The following is a 24,824-nucleotide window of genomic DNA, read 5'->3' as shown; positions in this document are numbered from 1 at the left end:
TTAGCTCCCTAACTTTTTTCACGAAGTTCTCTGGTTTTGTGCTTTTGTCCAGAAGTTCAATTTCCTTGCATTTGTTGTTGAGCCATAGTTCTTTTGCAATCCTACATTCTTTCCTGATATCCTTGTTTAAGTTCTTGTATTCAGGATGATTTTTGTGTTTCTTTCTTTCTTTCCTCCATCATTTTCAGTATCTTGTCATTCATTCATCCACGGTTTACTCATTTTCTTCTCAAATTTGGGAATTGTTTATTTTACTGCCTTTTTTAGGCCCTCTTTAAATTTCTGCCATCTATCCTCAAATCTCATCTTTAGAGTAAGGATACTTGGTGGGATCAGGAACATTAACAGCAGTAGATTGTACCAGTTCCTTTAAAAATTTATCTTGTATTTCCTGATTTTTAAGAGAGCCAAGATCATATTTTTCTATGTTTAGAGGTTTCATTGTTTTCTTTAATTTTAATGCTGCTTTAATGAACACAGGGTTGTGGTCTGATTCAATATCAGACCACACCACTACCCTGAGTATGTTTTGACTTGTAAGATGTTATTCCAGAATCTTTTTTAATCATTATATAGTCAATCTGGTTCCTACAGCTGTCTCCAGGACTTTTCCATGTATAAAGTCTTCTAGGAGGGTGGCTAAATAAAGTATTTGCTATTATCAGATTGTTTTCTTCACAGAACTGTATTAATCTTTCTCCTCTTGAATTTCTATATTCCAGGCCCTAGTTTCCCATGCAGGAAGAGATCTTTTCTGAGCCTACTTTAGCATTTAGATCTCCCATAACGATGGTTACGTCATCTGATTTAGTGTTGTTTAGTGCATTTTGAATGTCTTCATAGAAACATTCTACATCTTCATCTGGGTAATCAGCAGTAGGCGCATATATATGGACAATAAAAATATTAAAAGGTTGAGCTGCAATTTTTAATGCAATTATCCTGTCATTTATAGGCCAAAACCCAAGTAAGGATTGTACAATCTTATTTTTTAGTACAAATGCTACTCCATTCCTATGACTGTCTCCACATGAGTATATAATTGAATGGCTCTTTCTGTTTATTTTTCCACTATTAGTCCATTTGACTTCACTGATACCGGCAATGTCAATTTTCATTGCTTCAAGTTCTTGTTCTAACTTCCAATTCATATAAGGTCCTTACATTCCAAGTTGCAAGCCTTAAGAGAAGATTCTTGGTTTTCAGACGTGAAGGATCAGGAGATACCCTCCCTGGAGGGTTTAAGGTATCTTTGTCATATCTATTTTCATAGTATCCATCTTATGTTTCCGAGTTTCTTTCTCTCCTTCCCTGTAATGTTTCCAAGAGGCAAAAGTTGCAGAGGGTCCAACCTTGTCTCTATTGCTTAAATCCGACATGGTTTACTACAGAAGGTTATGTGGTGAGGTTCCTGTCTCTTCCACAGTGACTGGCCACATGTCTGTTTTGTCTCAGAGTGTGCCCGGACTATGTCACATAGTTTGCTTCATGCCTTCATTACCATTGTCAAATTAAATTTTGGTCATCTGCTAACTCGGCCATTCCAGTCTTCAAGTGCAACAAGGAGGAGCCACTCTCCATCACTACAGCATAAAATGCTGATACCCTAATTTTATACATAAAATGTATAAAAGAATACAATACTGTGAAGTGACACTGTAGTCATATATACATATGAAAATATACAAATAAGCATAAAATTAAAATTGAACATCTAAGTTCAACAGCTAATCAACAGCATCTCTGTAGAAACTGTTATAAAGTCAGTTACTGGTCCTGTATAGGCTCTGTGAGAACAGTCAAACGTGATATGTTGTATAGTTTGGTTATCCTCACCACAGTCACAAGATGAGTTTTAGTCTTATCCCCCAAGTAAACAAGGAAGCTCTGTACCTACCATGGTTGGTGCGAACCCTATTTAGAGAGGTCCATATTTTTCAAGGTAAGTCAAACCCTGATGGAGGGCTGTTTGGGTTAAAGACCGTCTCTCAGATTACTGGGGCTTGGGCAGTCCATTCTGTATGCCATGCTGTTGTTGCATCATAGCCCTCAGTGACAAATCGTTGTGCCATTATGATAAGCAGGTGTCTTGACTTAAGCCTCTGTGATGTAAAGTTGTCAATATCAGAGTGTATAGGAAGCAGTGGATTCTGACAAATTTTGTTATATTTGCGAATCAGGTTATCTTGGTGTTGTAGTTGTGGCAATTGTATGTGGCTCAGAAATGGTAGCCAATATGATGGAGTAATCTTTATTAGTGCACACTACTCTGTGTGTGCACTAACCACATAACTGGCCACATGGATGAAATATATAAAAAAATATGCTTTGTATCCATATCATTTATTCTATAATATCCAATGTTATATTGACTTCAATGGACACTTTGCATCCATGTAATTATGGATGTATATACATGTCCAGGCTGGTTAGGTGGTTAAACAACTGCAAGTAGATGAATAATGAAATATGGGACTTCCTCAATTGACAAAGTTAGAGATTGCAGGATAGAGTACAAACCTGTCATGGAGGAAGGCTGTAATGTTCACTGCTGGTAATGCTGAACATTCATGCCAATAACTTGCATAATCTCTTTCATAAGTATACCAAAGGAGCAAATGGTAGTCTGATGTGTACTATTGAGATTCCCAACATAGAGAAAAATACTAGTCCATGTAGGATGTTTTGGAAGAGACTTTATTTTTAGGGTATAGTTAAGAGAAAATACTGTTTTCATGGAAGTGACAAAGCAAGTTCTTTTGTTTCATCATAACAGATATTTGTATACAATAATGATAGGATCCAATCATTAGAACATGCTCTCCCTTGCAGACCTGTAAACTCAGGACCCATAATAAAGCTTTGATCAAATAAGTGGATGATAAAACAAAGCAAGGAAAATCAATCTACACCCCATTCTGTAGAGGATAGAATGCAAAGGATATTCAATAATCTTTTACACTTTTCTGTAAGTTGGTATACTGGATACGGAATGTAAGCTTTCTGTCAAAAATGAATCCTAAGAACTTCGCTTCTGTTGCTACTGAAATAAAAGTTCATCCTAGGTGTGGGTAAAGAGTGCATTTCTGGCAGAAATATACACTAACACTTTTTCTACTAAAAATTTGAACCCATTGTTAAGAGCCAAAGAAGAGATATGACTGAAGTTGCCTGTCAATCCCCCCCCCCACACACACACATCCTTTCTTTCTGGATGGCCATGGGTCTCATTGTATGGCAAACATAGCAGCTAGAAGACAGACTAGTAAAGACAACTCAGGAGAAGTAGAGTGAAGAAGATGGGAAGAAAAGCAGATAAAAAGATGAAAAATGAAAAGCGCCCATACTATCAATGGGGGATCCCCCTCCACAAACAGGTACTCCAAGTGGGGAGAGACAAGTTTCCGGAAGGGGAACCTTGCCACCTATGTAAGAGACCAGCAAATTCACCTTCTGAGAAGCCCGTATAAAGAAGGTCCTTCACGTTCTCCACATCATGCTATATAATAATAATAATAATAAATATTATAAAAATAATAAGATATATACAAATGAGTTTCCATACCTTTCTAATTAACTCACACCCAGATGGATTTTTTAAATCTACTGCTATGCTCTGTAGAAAGAAAGAAAAAAATACCATTACAGAAAACTGAAAATTAAAGTTGCTGAGAAAATTATCTCATAAAGCACTATCTTACACACATCCAACTACAATTCAAGTACTTTTGAAAATAAAATGTGTTAAACTGACATACACTAAAGAAAACCACAATAATATAATTTAAACTCTGTCTTTCTCACTGATGAGCTGTATCAAAAATTCATACATAACCATTTAATCAGATGCTATCTATTTTTTATTTCTGGGCAACACAGGCATGGTAATCATAGTCTGTGAATTCTTGCTACAGGAGCTATCAATTCATGTCCAGTTTTATTTTTCTAAAATTCTGATATGATTTTAATGGCGAATACAATCACCAAGCTGTGAAAACAAAGAAGACATACAAGTTAAGTGACAGAGCAATATCAGTTATTTAATATTAGCTATTAGCCCAAAATAATTCTTTCTATATAGATTTAAGTTGTGTAGTTGGGTCTCATATCTTATCTCCTTCTCGGTCTTCTAATTTTTCTTTTTTTTTTCATTTTATATACTCATATATATATAGACATTAATATTGGTACATATAAATATAACAAATTTGTTTGTTATATTGTTGATAAGTTTTGGAAAAAGTTTTGTTGACAAATTTTGGAAATCAATTGTTATCCATTTGGTTATTAGCATTCTAGCCATTCTATACTTTTTATTGGTTTTATATTAAGGGATTGTGGAATTTCATCATTTATGGTTCAATAGGATAGATTATTTGTTCTGAGGAATTTTATTTTTGCAATTTTTTATTTTTCCCTTCATCTTTCTTTAAGTCAATATTTCATATATTTGATTTTTTTATGTATATTTTTCACTAATATACTAATGGTATAGTATCGGGACATGGGCAGGCAGTTTTTTTTCCCCATTTTTTTTATATAATCTGAATCCTGCTCTAAGAGACCATATATGGAACATGAAGCCACTTCAGGTTTCCATATAAGCAGTGCAATGGTTTTATGCTGGGATGAAATTCATTTCCCATCTAGAGGGAATTAATGTAATTTCTTGTATGCTTTTCTACTAAGGATGATTAAATATATTATTAACAATAGCATTTATTTTAATAAAATCTGAATATACCTGCTTCTTCTTACATTCCATATTTTATTACTTCACTATTTTTTTTTTCCTGCTTTGTATATCATTACTTTCTTGTTCTAGGTCAAATGTCTGATTTTATTTAATGATTTCAGTGAACTTTAATTTCTATAGTTTTGATGTAGATAGAACAGGAGGTATCAGATTGTACTCTTTTAATTGCTATTTTTTTCATTTGTTGTATACATTTTATGAACTGATTGTATCAATTAACATTTCAATATTAAAACCAACAGTTTAAATAATTTTTGTGTTAACTCTTAACACAAAAATTATTTAAAGCTGTTTGGAACCAACCAGTTCAAAACAGCTGTCAGGTCAGTGAAACCTTATCAAAATAGACCAATAAAAGGCAAACATATAGACGCTTGGGTGGAATCTATGTCCTATATGGTCTAAGGGAACTCATGAATAACCAGAGAGCTTACGGGAATGTATTCATTCCCGTAAGCTCTCTGGTCAACTTACCTTACGAAACTGTCATAGTTTCTACATTCATCTTTGAAATAATGTTGGATCTAATATCCACTTGAATTATATTATTTTAGTAATATATACATATGCATCACAGAATCCTACCAGTTTATAAAATACAAACATTTTAGAAATTATGAATATGTAATACAGAAATGATAGCAAAAGCTGATATTGAATTTTAAAAATTACTGATGTTCTACTTTCTTTATTAAATTATACAAGTAGTTTAGTTGTGAAGATACTTCATGTGCAAACTTTGTTTGCTTACACTTGGGTAAAGGATTAAACAACACAATTTCTTGGCAAGTATATTAAAAACTAGAACAAATATTGAAAATTCCTAGGCAAGCCCCACAAATAAAATGCTGTGCTAAAATAAATTCACTATCATGAACTGTCCATAATAATAAATTATGGATAGTTCACTATAGTGATAGAATAGTTAACTGTAACTATGTAATCAGCTATGTCTTCAAAGCCTGCATTCTCTTATTCATTAATCTGTGTTGTGAGGTGAAAAAAACTCAAATTTCTGGAAGAAAAAACCTGTAACCCCTATATAAAATTAGCAAACTCACTGTCAGTTGAAGAACCCTATAGTTCTTTGCATCCCAGATAGTATTCAAACTCAGTCCTTTCCAAACAAAGGACAATGCTGAAACCATTTAATTTGTTTCATAGACACAGTAATCAACATTCATTATGGAAAATATGATCTGATATGAAAATATAATCTGAGAATTTGACTGTAATGAATATGACCATATTGCCACCTATTGGTGAGAGTGATCATAAGGTCTTGACCTGGGAGGTGGCTAAAGGTGTGGAATTTTCGATTAAGACAGGGTATATATGGAATTACCGTGCTGGCAAGTATGACAAGCTTAGGAGATTGCTTGGATCAGTGGCATATACAACCATGGCATATACAACTGCAAGGGCTGGATGGCAACAGAGCATGGGAAGTGGTCAAGGAGCAATTATAGGAGGTTATGGCTGATTGTATACCTAGGGTCCGAATAGAAAACAAGTAGGGGTTAAATGGATGAATAACACCGTTAGGCTTGAGCTGCAAAAAAAAGAAACAACTGTGGAGGGAATTTAAAGAAAGAGGTGACATGCAGGCACACGAACGGTATAAAGTGCAGGCCAGAAGGGTAACGAGTGTGGTAAAAAAAGCAAAAGCGGATTATAAAAGGAAACTAGCTATGCATGCTAAAGAGAATCCCAAACAGTTCTTTCAATATGCAGCAAGCAAGGAAAAAACTGTACATTGCAAAATGATTTTAAGGAATGATGATGGTAAGGAGGTCACTGAATCAGTCAATATAGTGGAGTTACTGAGCAAGCACTTTGCAAAAGTATATCATCCAGGTGGTGGCATTGAAAAAATGAAGGAACCATTACTTTATATGGGAATTGTGATGAATGAAGTGGAGGTGAATAGTCTATTACAGAACCTTAATGTGAATACATCTGTGAGATTGGATGGTATACCGGCACGGGTCTTGTGTGAAGCGGCTAAAGAATTATCAGTGCCCTTAACCATGTTGTTTAATCTGAGTCTCAGGTCTGGTTTAGTCCCGAAGGTGTGGAAAGAGGGAAAAATAGTTCCACTGCATAAAGGAGGATCCAAGACTATGGTTGCAAATTACCGACTGATCAGCATATTAAGAGTCGTTGTCAAGGTCTTGGAGAAAGTAGTCAAGGGAAAAATGCAGGAATGGATTGATGAAAATGAGATACTGTACAGGGGACAGCATGGTTTTGTGAAGGGTAGATCATGCCCCAGTAATTTGCTCAAGTTTTATAACACGGTAATGGCTGAACTGAATAAGGATAATGGGTTTACAGTGATACTGCTGGACCTGGCAAAGGCATTTGACAGGATACCACATGGAATTCTAATCCGTAAACTACAACATATGGGAATGGATATAGGGTTGGCGAGATGGATAGGTGGGTGGTTGATGGAGAGATATCAAAGAGTAGTTTATTCAGGAGTAGAGTCCAAAAGACGGCCTGTGACTAGTGGTGTGCCGCAGGGTTCTGTTCTTGGACCACTGCTGTTTAATTTGTTCATTAATGATATAGGGAAGGATCTAAGAGGAACAGTTCATTTGTTTGCTGATGATGCAAAGTTGGGTAGGGCAATAGTGAATGCAGAAGATGTCAAAATCTTGCAGGACGACTTGGATAGATTGGAGTTCTGGGCTAAGGAGAATGGATGTCAATTTAATGTAACAAAATGTAAGGTTATGCATTTTGGGGTGAAAAGATTAGCAGCAGTATACCACATTGGTGGAACTGTACTCCAGGAGATTGATGAGGCCAGGGATTTGGGAGTGTTGGTGGATAGGGAGATGAAGTTTAGGGGGCACATTGCAAAAGTAGCTAAATCAGCTCATCAAATCACTTGGTTGTTGAAAAATATCTTGACGAGCAGAGACAAGCAAGTTATTGTACCTCTGTACCGAGCCTTAATAAGACCTCATCTCGACTACTGTGCCCAGATTTGGTCACCTAGGTTCCTTCTTGATGGAGAGGAGGTGGAGAGAATCCAGAGGCGAGTGACTAAGATGATAGTAGGGCTATGAAATGAACCATATGAGAACAGGTTGAAGATTTGTGGGTTGCAGAAATTAGTTGATAGGTGGAAAAGGGGAGATATGACTGAGACATTCAAATTGCTAAAGGGTTTCTATAGGATTAACTGAGAGGATATTTTTGAGATCAGGACTGGTGGTGGGAGAACCAGGGGACACCTATGGAAGCTGGGCAAGAGTGTGGTTAGCAGGGGTGTTAGAGCTGGGTTCTTTATTTTTAGAGTGGTAAATGAGTGGAATAAGCTGCCAGAGTCTGTTGTGGGTGCTAGGACAGTGAGTGAGTTCAAGGCAAGGTATGATAGATACTGTGAGAATGTCGTATAGTTTTGTGGACATGATGTTTAGGGCCTCCCTCGATGAGTCTAAGGACTCCCTGGAGTCGCCCGTAATAATAATAATAAAAAAATTACAGAGATAATCATAGAGTAATAACTTTAATAAGATAAACCTGGCATGTTGCCCTTCATATTAAGACCATTGTCCGGAGTACATATATATACAAAGAGAAAAACTAAAAGCAGCATTACAATTTATACAGCACATACCAAAATATCCCTAATTTGGACAACTTCTAACACTACTAGCCTGACCTCATGAGACAAAAAATAATACACCAAAGCTAGAGTCCTGTTATTTATATGTAATGTTTCTTGGTTTAATTGACTGTCAGTTAATGAAATCAACAAACAGTATTAGTGGTGACCAAATAATTATCCAAACAAAATAAGAGCTGAATTTACTAAAATTATCAATATCTGAAATAATTGCCTAGAGTCTTGGAGTAGCAGATTGCTGAAGAACTTGAAATAAGAAGTCATATGAATATGCACAATCCATATTCTTGAGATTGTTCAAACATTATTGCTGAGATTAGGTGATCACTTCATGGTCACGTTCACAAATGGAGGAAGATGCGACACCCCATTTATAACATCTTCTGCTGAGATGATCAAATCCATTCCTGTAAGCACTGTGTTATGGACTGCCTAAGGTAGCTGTTTCTCAGAAACTCGAGAAATTTATGAAATGTATTTTATAAGTTGATAAGCGTTGCTTATCAACTTATACAGCTCAACTACAGAATTACATAAGTCTGTCACTTCATGGCTCTCAGGCATTGCTCAAAAGCTACTACACTATGCAAGCATCCCAAGAATTTACACACTTTCTAAACTACATAAAAATAACATGCCAACAGTTAAAGGAACAGACAACCCTAATTATCTCTTAACCAAGAAACAATCATTGACATTCAAGAGGTTGGTAATCTATTCCTCTCCTATATAAAAATAACACATACACACTTTATAAACAAAATTAAAAACATCACACTCAGCAAAGATGATTTATTAGTTGGCATTGACATTTCTGCCCTTTTTGCAAATATCCCAATCAATGATACCATTCTTATTTTACTGGAAAATTTCAACCTGATATCATGGCTCTCTTTGTCCACATACTATGTTCTAGTAACTTTGCATGGCAAAATAATATTAACTTACAAAAAGAAGGTATGGCCATGGGCTTGCCCACTAAGCCTCTTGACAAAGCAATTTCTTTCAGTTCTACTTTAAAACACAAAGTTGGGCTTAAATGTGTTGATGATATTTTAATTACCTGGGCTCACAATCACCAAACTTTAAACATCTCTCTCAGCCACATGAACAAAGAACACAAAAAGCAAACACAGTGTGAGCTCTGCCCACTACACAACACAAAAACTTGGAGTCATTAACACCCTCAAAATCAGAACAATAGCAATTTGTTCAACTGAGAAAGCTCTTAAGCATGAATTACAAATTATCAGCAATATTTTCATCATCATCATCAAATTCCTGCCATGTACCCACAAGGGGTGTACAGGATATGATAGTACTACATGAAAAAATTATATCATTACTAACTTCCTATCTACAATTTTCCTCCAAATCAGTCTGGTACTTGTCAAGACTCCAACATTATCAGATCTTATATTTCTATCGTCTAAGGCACTTTGTACCGTATCAATCCACCTATATCTTGGTCTTCCTCTGGGTCGTTTTGCTGCCAACCTGGCAGAGAACACTTGTTTTGCTAATCTTTCTTCACCCATTCTGTTTAGGTGACCATACCACCTGAGATTAGCTCTGCTAACGCATTCCTGGATGCTGACAATGTCAAGTTCTTTCCTAATATCTTCGTTTTTAATATAATATTGCCATTGATGCCATGTGTTCACACCTCTAATCTTTCTCAGGACTCTCATATCTGCGGTCTCTAGTCTTTGGTCAAGTGTTTTACTTCTGACCCAGCTCTCAGATCCATAAGTCAAAACTGGTTTGAACACTGTCTTGTATACAGCTAATTTAGTGTTCCAACTAATTTCTCTCTTATTCCATATGAATTTATTCAATTGACTTCCCACCATACCAGCTCTGCTGATTCTGTTGTCTATTTCTATATTTAATTTGCCATCCTAGTAAAAATCGTGCCTAAGTAGCTGAAATGTTTTACTTGTTCCAAAGGTTCTCCATTCGCAACACAGTTGACATTTTCAATGATTCTGCCTATTTTCATTGTCTTTGTCTTTTTATTGCTGACCTTCATACCATATCTATTACAACAACTATTCAATTTAGTCAGAGAATCTTGCAGACTTGTAGCGGATTTATTTAGAAGTATAACATCATCCGCATAAAGCAAAGAGATGACATTAACATCTCCAATTTTGATATCATGTTTAATACCACTTTCCTTCATAATGTGATCCATATAGATAATGAATAACAGAGGGGATAATGTACATCCTTGTCTCACACCAGATTTAACATTAAACCATCTTCCTGTACTTCCTTCAATTCTAACTGCTGACTTACAACTCAAATAAAGACTAAGTATTGCTTGATATAATGCCCCATTGACACCATATAACTGCAGCGTACTGAATAGCTTCTCTCTTGACACCTTGTCATATGCCTTTTCCAAATCGACAAAACTTAAATACAGATCTTTGTTATATTCCCATGCTTTCTCGACTATTTGTCGTAAAGTGAAGTTCTGATCCTGACAGCCTCTGTTTGGCCTGAATCCAGCTTGTTCTTCACCAAGCTTTTCTTCCACAATTCTTCTCAACCATTTCTCAAGTATACTTGCATAGATCTTGCCAGGAACACTCAGTAGGGAAATAGCTCTGTAATTCTCACATTCAGTTTTATTTCCCTTTTTATATATGGGTACTATGACAGCTCTACTCCAATCATCGGGAATTCGTCCCTCTGTCCAGGCTTTCTGAACTATGCAGTGCAGCCACTGTAAGACTCTTATACCACCATACTTCAGCATTTCTGGTCGAATATCATCTACTCCAGCTGCCTTTCCACATTTGAAACCTTTGATGGCTTTTTCTACTTAAAGTATGGATATGTATTCTGCCTGCATGCCTGGTCAGTGTTTTTTACCACTGTGCTGTCATCACTGCTTGTTTCATTTAGCAGTTTTTCAAAGTAATTACTCCATACTTCAAGGATATCTTTTTCTCCAGTTTTCATGTCACCTTTATCATCTCTAACTCCTTTTACAGCACTCTTTCCTCCATTCCTAAGCTTCTTCAACAACCTCCAGAATATTTTGCCACCTTCTTGATATTTATTTTCTATTTTCTTGCCAAAGTCCTCCCATGACTTTTGTTTAGCTAGTTTTACACAGTGTTTAGCATTCTTGCATTTGTCTCTATATTCTCTAAGAGCACAAGCTGACTTATTTGACAGGAACTTTTGATATGCTTTCTTCTTTTCCTTCACTGCCTCTTGAACTTCCTGTGTCCACCAGGGAGTTCTGATTTTTTTTATCCTTGCAGACAACCTCACCACATGCCTCTCTGGCTGAATCAATGAGTGTTTTCTTCAAGGCTTGCCACTGAATCTCCAAGGTTTGATTCCTGTTCTCAAACTCTTTCATTTTTTCTTCAATAATCTTTGTGTATTTTAGTCTACAGTTCACATCTGAGAGCTGCTCAACTTTTATTCGCTTTAAAACTTTCTTACATGTCATTCTCTTCAATATGAAATTCAATTTTATACTGCTCAAGACTAAATAGTGATCACTTCCAGTTTCAAATCCTCTGTACACTCTGGTGTCCTGCACCAGGGAGAAAACATCACTATCAACAATAACATAGTCAATGAGACTTTTCTTATTCCTAGCCTCTTCTCTCCATGTGAATTTGTGCACATTTTTATGTTGGAACATGGTGTTAGTAATAACCAGTCCATGTCCTGAGCAGAAATCCAACATATATTTGCCATTATTATTAGCTTTGCTCTTTTCTCCAAATTTTTGCAAAATATTTTTGTATGTCTCACAATCATTTCCTACTCTGCTATTCAGATCCCCAACAAGGACCAACTTTTCCTTTTTCATTGTGTCAGTTGCTTTTTCTAAAGCCTCAAAAAATTCCTCCACTTCTACCTTAGTAGAACCTTCTGTGGGACCATAGGCACAAATAAGTCTCATTGTCCAGTTCCCCCATTCTCATATTTGCCCACATTACTCTACTTGAGACTGACTGCCATTCAAGAAGATTAGCCTCGTATTTTGTGTTGAATACTATGGCTACTCCTTCTTTTCCTTGATTGTCATTGCCTAAATATAACATTTTGTATTTATTGCTCAGAAAGATCTCACCAGTTTTGGTCTTTTTTGTTTCAGTCACCCCTATTATGTCGATCTGGTACTTATCTAATTCCTCAGCTAGCTCCATTTCTTTGCCATTCGGGCTTCTTACATTGATAGTATCGATCTTTAACTCTGGTGATGTTGAGTTGGGGTTTGTTTTCAGATTTGTTCCAGTAGCTGACTTTTCGCTGTTCGCCCTGGTTCCCTGGCGAAAACAACGGGGGCTTGTTTAACCGGGCGACGCCCCAGCGGGCATGAAATTTTGTCATGTTGTACCATCATTTTTTATTTTGGTTTAACCAATAAGAATACAATTTGGTCGGCTAAATCCCAAATTGCCAGCCTATCCTCGTTTGTTCAGTATCCAAGTAGATACCCAACAGGGTGCACCACGAGAAGGTGAGGATTGGACATTAGGTCAGAAGCCCTGGTCAGTTCTCCGCATTCCTTTAAAAGGCTATGTGGAGGTCTCCTCTCAGTTATACAGCTTTGACCCTTAAACACCCCTCACTAACAAAAATAATAATAAATTTTACAGACAACACTTAAAATAATACACATAGTGGTCAAGTCATGACACCATTCTATACATTAATGGGATATCAGAGAAAACAAACAGACTGCTACACAGATACAACCTTAATGCCACTTTTAAATTCCTTACAAAATTAAAAGAACATATTGAACTCCTCCAGGGATTCCCTTCTCACCCCCCCCAGCAGGAACAGAGGGGGGGGTGAACAAATCCAATGCATCTGGTAACTAGCTATATGCATTAATACCTCGAGTTATGCATGTTCAGCATAGATGATTTCGTTTTAGTTTTTTTTATTATTATTATTTTATAGAAATTTCAGGTTTTGGCTTTCTGCATACCAGTCATGTGAGTTATGTATACATGGAAAACTGTTTGTGAAAATCTTAGCCTAAATTCAACTTAGTGAGTGCTGTTCTATGCTGCTTACCTTCAGATTTTAATTTACTTGTTTTGTAGCTGGCAGTATTTTTTCTTCCAATTCAGTGGACTTTGAAATATGAATTCTAATAAATCTTCAAAGAAAAGAATGCTATTACCTTGGAATAAAAGTTTGCTGTTGTGAGAAAAGACATGAGAATGGATAAAAAGAAAGCAAAAAATATAAATTATTGACTGGACTAAGTGAATCAATACTGCACAGTTAAAGAATCATGTAAAAGTGCTATATACTGTATATGAAAGTAGCTCAAGTTCATTTGATTATAGAAAAAAATGGAAAGGATTCTAGATTCATGGACTGAGCATCAAAATGAAGAAAGCATTTCTGTTTATACTCAAATGATACAAAAAAAAAAAGTTGAAAAATATTCGAGTCTTTAAAAAGTGATAATCCTGAAGCAAAAATATTTGACACTAATTCCAGATGGTTCCAGAAATTCAAAGACTAACTACTATGGCTTCCACAATGTAAACCTGAAAAGAGAAATCTGCCAAAATTTCACACACGTATTGAACATAACTGACAACCAAAATTATGAACTCAGGATACTGTTCAGCTAGCTTATTTAAAAGTGGTCTACTTTGGATATGTACATCCAACTGAACTTTTTTTTTTTCATTGAAGAAAAGAGTGTGAAAGTTTAAAAATAACAGGACTGTAATGATGTAGTATTTCTACCAGCAGTAGTTGGGCAAATAGTGTTAAAAGGTGATCGAATACTTTCACACTTGGACATACTGTGTGGATTTGATAATTAAGAATTTCTCTGCTGTGAGATACATTAAATTTTTATGACCTATTAAGCTGAGGGAACACAGTAGCAAAAATTATTCTATTTATTATTCAAAAAAAGCATAACTTGTTTTATCCTAGTATTGAGGACTTCGCCTGGTGTAGAAAAATAGAAGATATAGAAACCCACACTATTAATAAACATTAGAAATATAGCAACTTTCATTAGATATTGATTTACTGGCATTATTGATCAACATGTGTATGTATCTGTATTCTCGCATTTGCCATAGCTGAATTGCAGTTGAATAACAATCCGATAAGCTGTAGCCGAGATTTATGTTCAGATAGTTAGAGTAGAGCATTATTTTCATAGATTCTAGTATCCTTCTTTCAGTCTCATTATAGCATCAGTGTAGGATCTCTGATGTGCCCCATTGTACACTAAGTTGTCCAAATGACAGCCAATTGACTAGACATCTAGTGAAATGGGACATATCAGAGATCTTGTACTGACGATATGATGAGACTGAAAGAAAGATACCAGAATCCACAGAAATAATGCTCCACCCTGACCATCTATATAAATCTCAGTCACAACTTATCAGATTGTTATTTAACTGCAATTCAGCTATGGCAAATGCAAGACCAATACATACACACACACACGGAACACAGAAAGTAGGCTCGTATGCGAACTGACGTGCCTGAAATCGCTCCTACTTTTACCTTGATTTGTGTGGTATCTAACAGAATAACTGGATGTATCTGGTATCGACTGATAGCTTGTACAGTGCTCTATCTAACAGTGAGTAACTTACTCTATAGTTTCACAGTTCTAAGCGCATATGAGTGAATTTTATTCTATCTTTATGGCCTGAATACTGTTGCTCTGATTGTATCTATCGTTCAGCTACCTCAAAACAACGATCCATGCATAATAGGATTAGCTGCTACCCTCCCAACTGCTACCACTGGAAACCTAATTCAATGGAAGCGTCAGTTCTAGGAACAAGCAGGGAAAACTGTAAGTATTTTTCTTGAACTTTGTACATTAGAAAAGTTAGCAGTTCAATAGGAGGACATAATACTACAACTTCGAGTAATATTAAAATGGAGGCACGGGACGAATCAGAATTCGAAAAAGCCCTAGATTTGCTGCGAAATGTAGCCAAATTTAAGCAACAATTTAAAAAGCGATTTAAGGAACAAATTAAAGAAAGCAGCAATTTAAGGAACAATTTAAAAAAGGATATACTAACTGCAGTAAGTGAATTAACAAAGGTTTTCAATAAAATGAATAATGAAACTAAAGTATCAATAGAACAACAGACTGCTACAAGCAACCAAGAACAGGCTAACTCAGCTCAGCCTACTCAGCTATACTTGCAGGCCATTAAAAACTTCTAAAAACAAAGACGAATCTGAAACTAACCCATGCTATAAACTGATAGTGAAACTGATAGCTCAATTAAACAGCGAGGAAACTAAAAATATCATCAAAGAAAAAATTGACCCAAGGAAAATCAAAATCGGAATCACAAAAATGAAAAGTATTCATCACGGAGGAGTTTTAATTGAATCAAAAGAAAAGACCGACATAGATTTGCTACATAACGAAATCATGAAGGAATGCAAAGACACGTTAGTAGCAAATCCCAGTAGGAAATATCTTCCAAGACTAATTATATATGACATTCCCAGTGAAACTGACACCAATAATGCAATTGATTCAATCTGCATGCAGAATGAAGAACTCTTAAGTACCAATACAAAGCTGACACAAAAATTCATCATGACAAATAAAAAAACGAACAAGAGAAACTTAATTATTGAAGTCGATCCAATAGTGAGAGCCTATTGGATAGTCTGCAGAATTTGCCATTGTGCAGACTACGTAAGTGTTCTTTAACTGCAATAAATTCCACCATCACACACGAGACTGCAGGAGGGAAACCACCTGTCCATTCTGCTCAAAAGAACATAAGTTCAGCGAGTGCCCACGAAATAAGTCAGAGAGGAACTGCATAAACTGCCAAAATCACAACAAGCATGCCAAAACCAAAAACGACTGCAAACATATGGCACTAAGCAAAGACTGCCTGACATACAACTACTATAGACAGCTCAAAATTCAAAACACAGACTATGGAAGGCAATAATAGAGTTAGCAAAAAACAGCACCACTTCCCTGGCATGCCTTCAAATAAATCTTCAATGCTCCATAAAGGCTGCAAATAACCTAACAGAACTCATAAATAGAATAAATACAGGACTGGCATTAATACAAGAACCCTACAACATCAACAACAAAATATGCGGCTTTCCAAGTAATTATAAAATATTTTCCAAAGAACCAGAAAGAAAGAGAGCTGCAAAACTAGTGGCAAACCCTGAAGTCGAGGCAATACTAATTTCACAGCACAGCAAAGAGGACTCGGTATTTATTGAAATTACGTACAGAGGAATTAAAACTTTTGCTCTGAGTATGTATTTTGACTATCACACAGACATAAAACATGACTTAGAAAAAATGAGCAACATCGCGGAGTTTACCACCAATCATGGCCTAATACTTGAAATAGATAGCAACGCCCATTCGGTATTATGGTTTAACGAAAACACAAACAATAGAGGGAAAAATTTGGAAGAGTTCATAGCATCACATTCTCTACACATACTAAACAACGAATGTAACACTCCATCATTCGAAAATACCAGAGGAAGCAGCTTCATCAATCTAACAATGGCAAACAACGCTATTTTACCCTGCGTTTCTGAATGGAAATATGAAGAAGAGGAAAGCTGTTCTGACCATCGCATAATAAGTTTCATCATCAGTAACAAAAATTTAAACAGAACAGACAACAAAAACTACCGCATTAACATCAAATACTTCACCAATAAAACCAACCTAGAGAAATTTATAAAAGCATTAAAAAGAAAATTTTCATGCTTAATCTCAGAACATCACTTTAATGCGAACAGTGAAAAACAGCTCAGCTTAGACAAAAACCTAGCCACCTGGACATCAGCACAAACCGATATAGACTTCCTTGCTTCTGCACTTTCATTAGGTCTGAAAAAATCCAGCGATCAAACACTCAGAACAACCAAGAAGCTAAACATCGATGGAAAACTATCAGTACCGTGGTGAAACGACGAACTAACAGTCCTAAGAAAACATGTCAATGCACTCAGACGACTATACCAAAGAACAAACAATAACCAAGATTTAAGAGAGAGCAGAAGACAGAACTACTATAAAGCCAAATACAGCTATTAGTCCAAAATTACATTGCGAAAACAGAATCATGGAAAAAATTTTGTACAGTTTCAACCATATCAAATCCTTGAAATTGCATATATAAATTAGCAGCAAGCAAGAAAAAGACAACACCTATACTATCAACTATCAAGAAAACCGACGGCACCGACACTAAAAACTTTTAGCAGAAACTGCAGCTATTATGATAGAGAAGTTTATTCCTAATGACGATGAATCAACAGATGAAGAAATCCACAAAACTTAGAGACAAAGAATGGAAACAGATATAGACTTTCCTGACGACGACTCATTTGCAACTAATGAAATCGAGTCAATATTAAGATTAAAGGATCCAAGAAAAACTCCTGGAGAAGATGGATTAAGCAGTAACATACTTAACGGCATTTCATGAATTCCCCGAATTCATAACAACAGTTTACAACAAATGCCTAAAAAGAGGACGATTTCCTTCAATATGGAAACACTCAAAAATTATACCTATAATCAAACCAGGAAAAGAAACATCTGAAGAAATTAACAAATACAGCCCAATCAGCCTCATAAACATTGCTGGTAAGGTACTAGAAAAACTTCTAATAAACCGAATAATGCACTACGGCTACTCAAGAAACTTATTAAGCAGCAATCAATACACATTCAGACCTCAGTCCAGCACAGTAGATGTAATTATGGAGGTGAAAGAGTTTGCAGAACACAGTCTACAGCAAAAAAAAAAGACGTACTACTGATTTCACTCAATGTACAAGGAGCCTTCGATGCTGCATGGTGGCCAGCCATAATCAATCAATTAATAGATTTAAAATGCCCTTAAAACTTACTCTACCTTGCAAAAAATTATTTTTCAGACAGAAGAGCAACTATGACACTAAAAACCACAACTGTAACGAAAAAAGTCAAACAAGGCTGTCCGCAAGGTTCCTGCTGTCGGCCAGGTTTCTGGAACATCCAGTATGACTCGCTTTTAAGACTTCCAGTCACTTCTGAAACAAAAGTCATAACATTCGCCGATGATAATGATTTGGGGATGCGACGGCTTACAGTTAGAAGTAACGGCCAACAAAGAACTCTTTAAAATTGCAGAGTGGGTACGTGAGAAGAAAGTGACCTTCAATAGCACCAAGTCTAAAGTGCTCCACATCTCACGAAAAAAATCAAAACAACCTGTAACAGTCTTTCTAAATGGAGAAGTTCTCAAGGTAGCCAGTGAGCTAAAATACCTAGGAGTAACAATAGACGAAAAATTCACCTTCAATAAGCACATCTCATATGTTGTCGAAAAAAGCTTACAAATAGTAAACCTCTTAGCTAAGTCGGCGAGGATTAAGTGGGGATTAGGCCAACGAGCGCTGAAAACGATATATACTGATGCTATACTACCACTGATATCTTATGCTGCACCTGCCTGGAAACATACACTAAAATCGAAGATAAACCGACAAAAACTAAACAGAGTTCAATGCCTTATAGCCATACCCATAATTAAAGGATACAGGACAATATGTTTCGAGGCAGCTTGCGTTATTGCAGCTCTAATACCGATCTGCTTGAAAATACAAGAATCATCGCTTGTATATGAAGTCATTCCAGAAGATATATCGAAAGTTACAACATCGATCCAAATAGCTATGAACGTCTGCTTCACTGCAATAAGTGGCCTCACCCAGCAAAAAAAACAAATATCAAAGAGAAGGAAAGCTCTGAAAGTGAACGAATTCCAAATATACACTGATGAAAGCAAAACCGAAAGGAACGTCGGTTGTTCTTTCACTGCATACAACAGACAGTTCATTATACAAGAACGCTGCTCTAGACTGCATCCTCTTTGTTCCAACAACCAAGCAGAAAACAACTTGCTATAGTTCAGTCACTTACACATCTCCAGGAATTAGAACTCAACACCTCTCAGCAAAAGACAGCAACAATTTATAGTGATAGTAAAAGCGCTATGGATGGCATAAAAAACCAGAAATCTGGTTTTTTATGCCAGGACAAGAAACTTAGAACCAGATTTCTTATCTGGACAAGAAATCTGGTTCGAAATCTCACTCTAGAAGGATGGAAAATCAAGTTCTGCTGGTTGAAAGTGCATACTGGAATAGCAGGAAACGAGAGAGTAGATTAGTTGGCTAAAGAAGCAGCTAGAAACGAATGTCTAGAAACAAGTTATCACAAATTCTTGAAATCTGCTATAAAAACACTTGCAGAAGAGAAAAGCCTAGACATGTGGAAAGAAGAATGGAAAACATCACAAAATGGATCAATAACTAAAGAATTCTTTCCTAGCATCAGAAGCAGACTCCAGCTGAAAATACACACCATTTCTCCAGATTTAACCACGCTACTAACGGGACATGGAAAACTAAGACACTATGTACACAAATTCCATATCCTGGAATCACCAACATGCATCTGCAGTCCACACCTTCAACAGACCACATACTTTACAACTGTCAGCTGTTGGACTTCATCTGGATGCCCCTAATACAACGTCATCACTTCTGGAGACAAGTGGCCAGTGTCAAAACAGAGACTTATCGAAAAGTATTACATAGAATTAATTAAATTTGCTAATAAAATCAACTTCCATCCTTGTGATCTAACATAAATACTGATATTATGTGAATTATACTGTATAGTGTTAATATATGTATATATAAAAATATAAATGTAAATATGAAAATTGATACAAAAATATAAATGTAAATATTAATCAGTACTTGTAAGCTATATGTAATATAGTGGAGCATGTAGGAATAAATTACCTCCTGGTAGGGTTACTACTGGAAGGAAAATGTGCGCGCACGCACACACACACACAGGTCAATACTAGTAGGTCCAGAATAGTTTCCAATGACAGTAATACATTTTTAAGGTAATGTAACTATATATTTCTAATGTTTATTGTGTGTGTCTGTAACTTTTCTTTTGTTGTTTGTGCTCCAGATTAAGTCCATGAAAGTAGGATAAAACTAGCTGGATTTTTTTAAAGCAATAAGCAGAACAGTTTACTGTTTTTTGAATAAACCATTCTTAATTCAGCTTAACTAGTCAAAATTTGGCTTAAATTCTTTCATTATGTGTATGCACACAAACACATATATGCACAATCCACACTATCTAAATGTGTGTGCACTCCAGATGATGACCTTCATGGGAAGGATATAATGTCAGGTAATTATCTTGGTTTATGTTAAATTAAAGTTATTAAAGAGAGAGAGAAGACCGGAGAAAGATTCAATTAGAAGAATAACAGGGTGTTTACAGTATAGAGAAAGGTAAAAAAAACATTATATTTCTTAATCTTTCTGATTAAAAAGAGGAAGTGGGAAGAAAGGACTTGAAAAGTTGATCAAGGTAACTAATAGTCCAAGAAAGAGAGAAGAGAATACAAAGAATAGTTAGTATGGCAAATGTGAAGACAAGACATTTAGCAGCAATTCATATGAGCTAACTAACCATCGGCACTGAAAACAGTACACTAAGGAGATATTATTATAGGTAATATTACTGCACTATCATAATTGAATTCATTCATTCATCTTCAAGGCCCACCTTTCCTAATTGGGTTGTGGAGTCAGCAGCTGCAAGAGGAACTTTCAATGGTCATGATCCTCCGCCACCAAGCTCAGGTGTTCTGGTGGGACTCCCAAAAGTGTCCACCCAAGGTTTTGGATATAATATATCCAGCGAGTCCTTGGCCTTTCACATGGCCTCCCACCCTCTGGCTTGGCAAAGAGGGCCTGCTGGGGGGGGGGGGGAGTCTCTCTTGTGGCATTCTGACCAGGTGCTCGTACCAACATAACTGTGATCTCTCAACACGGAGAAGCAATGATTGAGTATTAAGGGTTCCTGAATTGCAGAGCTTCTGATTCTGTTGAGTCTTGTCAGCCCCACAACCCCTCGAAGGAACCTCATTTCAGCTGCTTGGATTTGTGTCCACCTTCTTTGGGTCATTACCCAACTCTCATGACCATAGGTGAGGATGGGGGACATAGACTGTATTGAAGACAGCCAGCTTTGCCTTCTGGATTAACTCCCGCAATACTGTGCTTGCTGAGCCAATCCGAGTATCTAGCTCTACGTCCCACTTTCCATCACTCGTGAATATGGACCCAAGGTATTATTTAAACTTCTCCACCTGCCTCAGTGGGACTCAACTCAAATGTAGAGTGCACTCGGATGGTTGTCTTGAGACCACAATTGTTTCAGTTTTGGCCACACTGATCTTCATCCCAGCTTCTGCACAAATAGCTACAAACCTATCCAGGGACTGCTGGAGGTCATCTGTGGAAGAACTAAGCAGAACTAGGTCATCCGCAAAAAAAGCAGACGTCCAATGCTACATCTTCCAATTCTGATACACTCACTGCCTCAGCTGTGCCTATCAATCCAGTCCATAAATATTATGAAAAGGAGGGGACAGAACACACCCTTGGCAGAGACCAACGGAGACTGAAAGGTTCAGACTTTGTGATGTTTACCCTGACACAAAACTCCATGGACCTGATGGCAGATAACAGTTGGCCATTCACTCCATACTCCTATACTACTTGCCAAAGCTTATCCCGAGGAACCTAGTCATATCCCTTCTCCAAGTCCACAAAACATGTGTAAACATTCTTGGCATATTCCAAGATTTCTCAAAGACTTGCCTTAAAGTGAAGATTTGGTCAGCTATGCTTCTACCAGGATGAAAGCCACATTGTTCTTCCCGGAACTTTGACTCAACTATGCTCCTGCACCTTCTTTCTGCATGGTTAGCCTAGTGGCTTTGCGCTTCGCAACCAAATGCCTGAGGAAGGAGTGTCCCAGGTTCAATTCCCATCGAAGTAAGGAATTTGAGGATCTTCCTAGGGCATAGCCAAGTTAGCCAGTCTTGGGCGCAGGCAGTAGGGTTTTTTTCCGCCAGTTTATCTGGCATTTTTCATACCGCAAGCAGGCAAACCGGCCCTGTGAACATATGCTTCTACAGACAAAAATATACCCCCCCCCCGCGGCCGACCAGGCAACAGGTCAGTTGGCAGTGGTACTAACAAGTAGTCGCATCTAAGTAATATGCGGACCCTGCATAGGAAGCGGGAATAACGCGTAGTGAAAGAAGCTGCTCCTGCACCTTCTTTCCAAGTACCTAGCATATACTTTCCGAGACAGGCCGAGCAGAGAGAGAGAGAGAGAGAGAGAGAGAGAGAGAGAGATGCCACGATAGTTGCTGCAATTTCTCTGGTCTGCCTTCTTGAAGACTGGTATTATTATGTCTGTCTGCCATTGCTTTGGTGCTTGCCCAGATATCCAAGCAGCCTGACACACTCGAGTCAGCCAGAGAACCCCATCTCGATTTAAGGCTTTTAGCATTTCAGGCTGAATTTCATTACCAGCAGCCTTCCCTGATTTTAGTGATTTTATTGCTAAATAAACCTCTTCTGCTGTAAGACTAGTCATCGCCCCGATCTGCACCTCTTGGATGTCCACAACTGCTGGGCCACCTGGGTTAAGAAGGCTCTCAAAGTATTCCCTCCATCTGTGGAGGATATCCTTCTCGGTTGTTAAAAGTGCACCAGAGGCCTTAATTACCCTTGCTTGCATGATTTCCTCCCTCAAAGGCAGTGGATGGTCTGCTAGAATACTTTGTTTGCATTTGCATGGGATGAATCTAATCTTTCTCCAAAGGATTCCCAAGCCTTCTGCTTTGCTGTCTTTACTGCCTCAGCAGCAGCTTTTCGTGCCTGTGTACCAGAAACCCATCTCAGGTGACCTAACACTAAACCATATTAGGTAGGCTTCCTTTTTTGCCCGGATAGCTTTTTGGACCTCTTGGTTCCACTAAGGTTTCCTTTTCTCACTGCCCTTCGCTACACCGAGCCGCTTTCTGCCACAGCATGAGAGTGCAGAGGCAGTGACAGCAGTTCTGAACAGCTCCCACTCCTCCTCAACATCTGCAGTATGGTTGGAAATCTTTCTGAACCTGGAGGAAATGTCATCTGCAAAATTCTTCCTCACAGCCTCATTTTCCAATGCCTCCCATTTCACGCGGTATAGCTGCTTAGGCCTACCAGCGTTGATGGTAGCATCTGGTTTCTGAAGCCGTAGAGTGCAGACAACAAGGTGGTGGTTAGTTGACAGTTCTGCCCCTCTCCTCATACAAACGTCCAGCACTGAGGAAAATAGGTCTGCTGAGACTATAAAGAAGTCAATCAGAGACCTTTGTCCAAGTGTATCCCTGTACCAGGTATACTTATGGACTTCTCGGTGCTGGAAGAAGGTATTCATTATGGACAAGCTGTTAGTACAGCAGAAGTCCTATAATTGAATTTTTTTGAAAATTTAATATGAGTAAAGTTTCAAGTCAAATGAATTCTTAATAGTATTGTCTTCAAAATAAGAATAAGCTAATTTAAGTCAGAATAGAATTTTATTTCCAGTGGAATTTTTCATTATTTTGCTATAGAAATTAAATATTAAACAATAATAATAATTACAAGGACATATTATTATATAATACAAAATAGAGCATAAATATCGCTCTGAAAGTGAAAACAGTTACACTTAAGAATTTAACAAAAATATTTCAGGGGAAAAAATAATAACAAAACTAAGTATTTGAAACTTTTATATGCAGGAAAAGCTTTTCTTAAAAAAAAAAAAATGAATAGCATTATTTGAAGAAAAAAAAATTTTAATAGCAACCACATTTATGAAAGGTTAGGAGTCTTTGATACAGTATTCTGGTACAGCGAGCAGGCCAGAATTGGGTAAGCTGGAAATCCTGATGTAAATCCCAGACAGTTTCCTGTCATTTCAAAATGCCAATAAGTTGATGGTGATGCCACAATATTACAAATAGAATATCCAAAGGTAGGAAAAAAACAGCTTAGAAACATATACCAAATTTAAATCTCAAATTTGCTAGAGGTGTTTAAAAGAGATTCCATCAATGCCAACATTCTCATTGATGCTATGATTTTCAGCTTTTCTGCTGTTACACTGATAAAATAATATTGAATGGCAATACTAGTTTATAAATGTAACAGCAGAACAGCTGAAAATTTTAGCATAGCAACAATTTATATCTTAGTCTGTAAATATTAATCCTTAAACTATGCATAATTCATCAACATCATTAACATAAAACTCACCTTTTTATTGCGATTAACTGAAAAAAAGTAGCAGCTTTCTTCTCCAACAAATGGAGGTCCCCACTTTCTTGTTTCATCTCCTTCATCTGGAAAACATCATAGTACTGACCAACATGGCATATATTTTAGTAAAATGATGCTCAGCTAATACATATATAAAATTATTTGTTAAAAGGCTGTATATACTTATCTAGG

General features: G+C 36.9%; 1 protein-coding gene across 1 annotated transcript in view; it reads right to left on the bottom strand.

The window, feature by feature from the left end:
- LOC150100374 (succinyl-CoA:glutarate CoA-transferase) overlaps window positions 1-24,824 on the bottom strand; it is a 152,517-nt gene that overhangs the window by 96,817 nt on the left and 30,876 nt on the right. Inside the window, exons 4-5 of the mRNA XM_090402297.1 lie at window positions 24,630-24,715; window positions 3,566-3,616 (exon numbers count right to left, since the gene is read on the bottom strand). Of these exons, the coding sequence (XP_090258423.1) occupies window positions 3,566-3,616; window positions 24,630-24,715 (137 nt within the window). The remainder of the gene's footprint in view (window positions 1-3,565; window positions 3,617-24,629; window positions 24,716-24,824) is intronic.

Source organism: Typopeltis vanoorti, chromosome 13 (genome assembly GCF_054136105.1).
Source record: "Typopeltis vanoorti isolate ZY-2024b chromosome 13, IOZ_Tvanoo_1.0, whole genome shotgun sequence".
NCBI classification, from domain to species: Eukaryota; Metazoa; Arthropoda; class Arachnida; order Uropygi; family Thelyphonidae; genus Typopeltis; species Typopeltis vanoorti.
The sequence above is the reverse complement of the archived record's forward strand: the minus strand, read 5'-3'. Positions and strand labels throughout refer to the sequence as shown.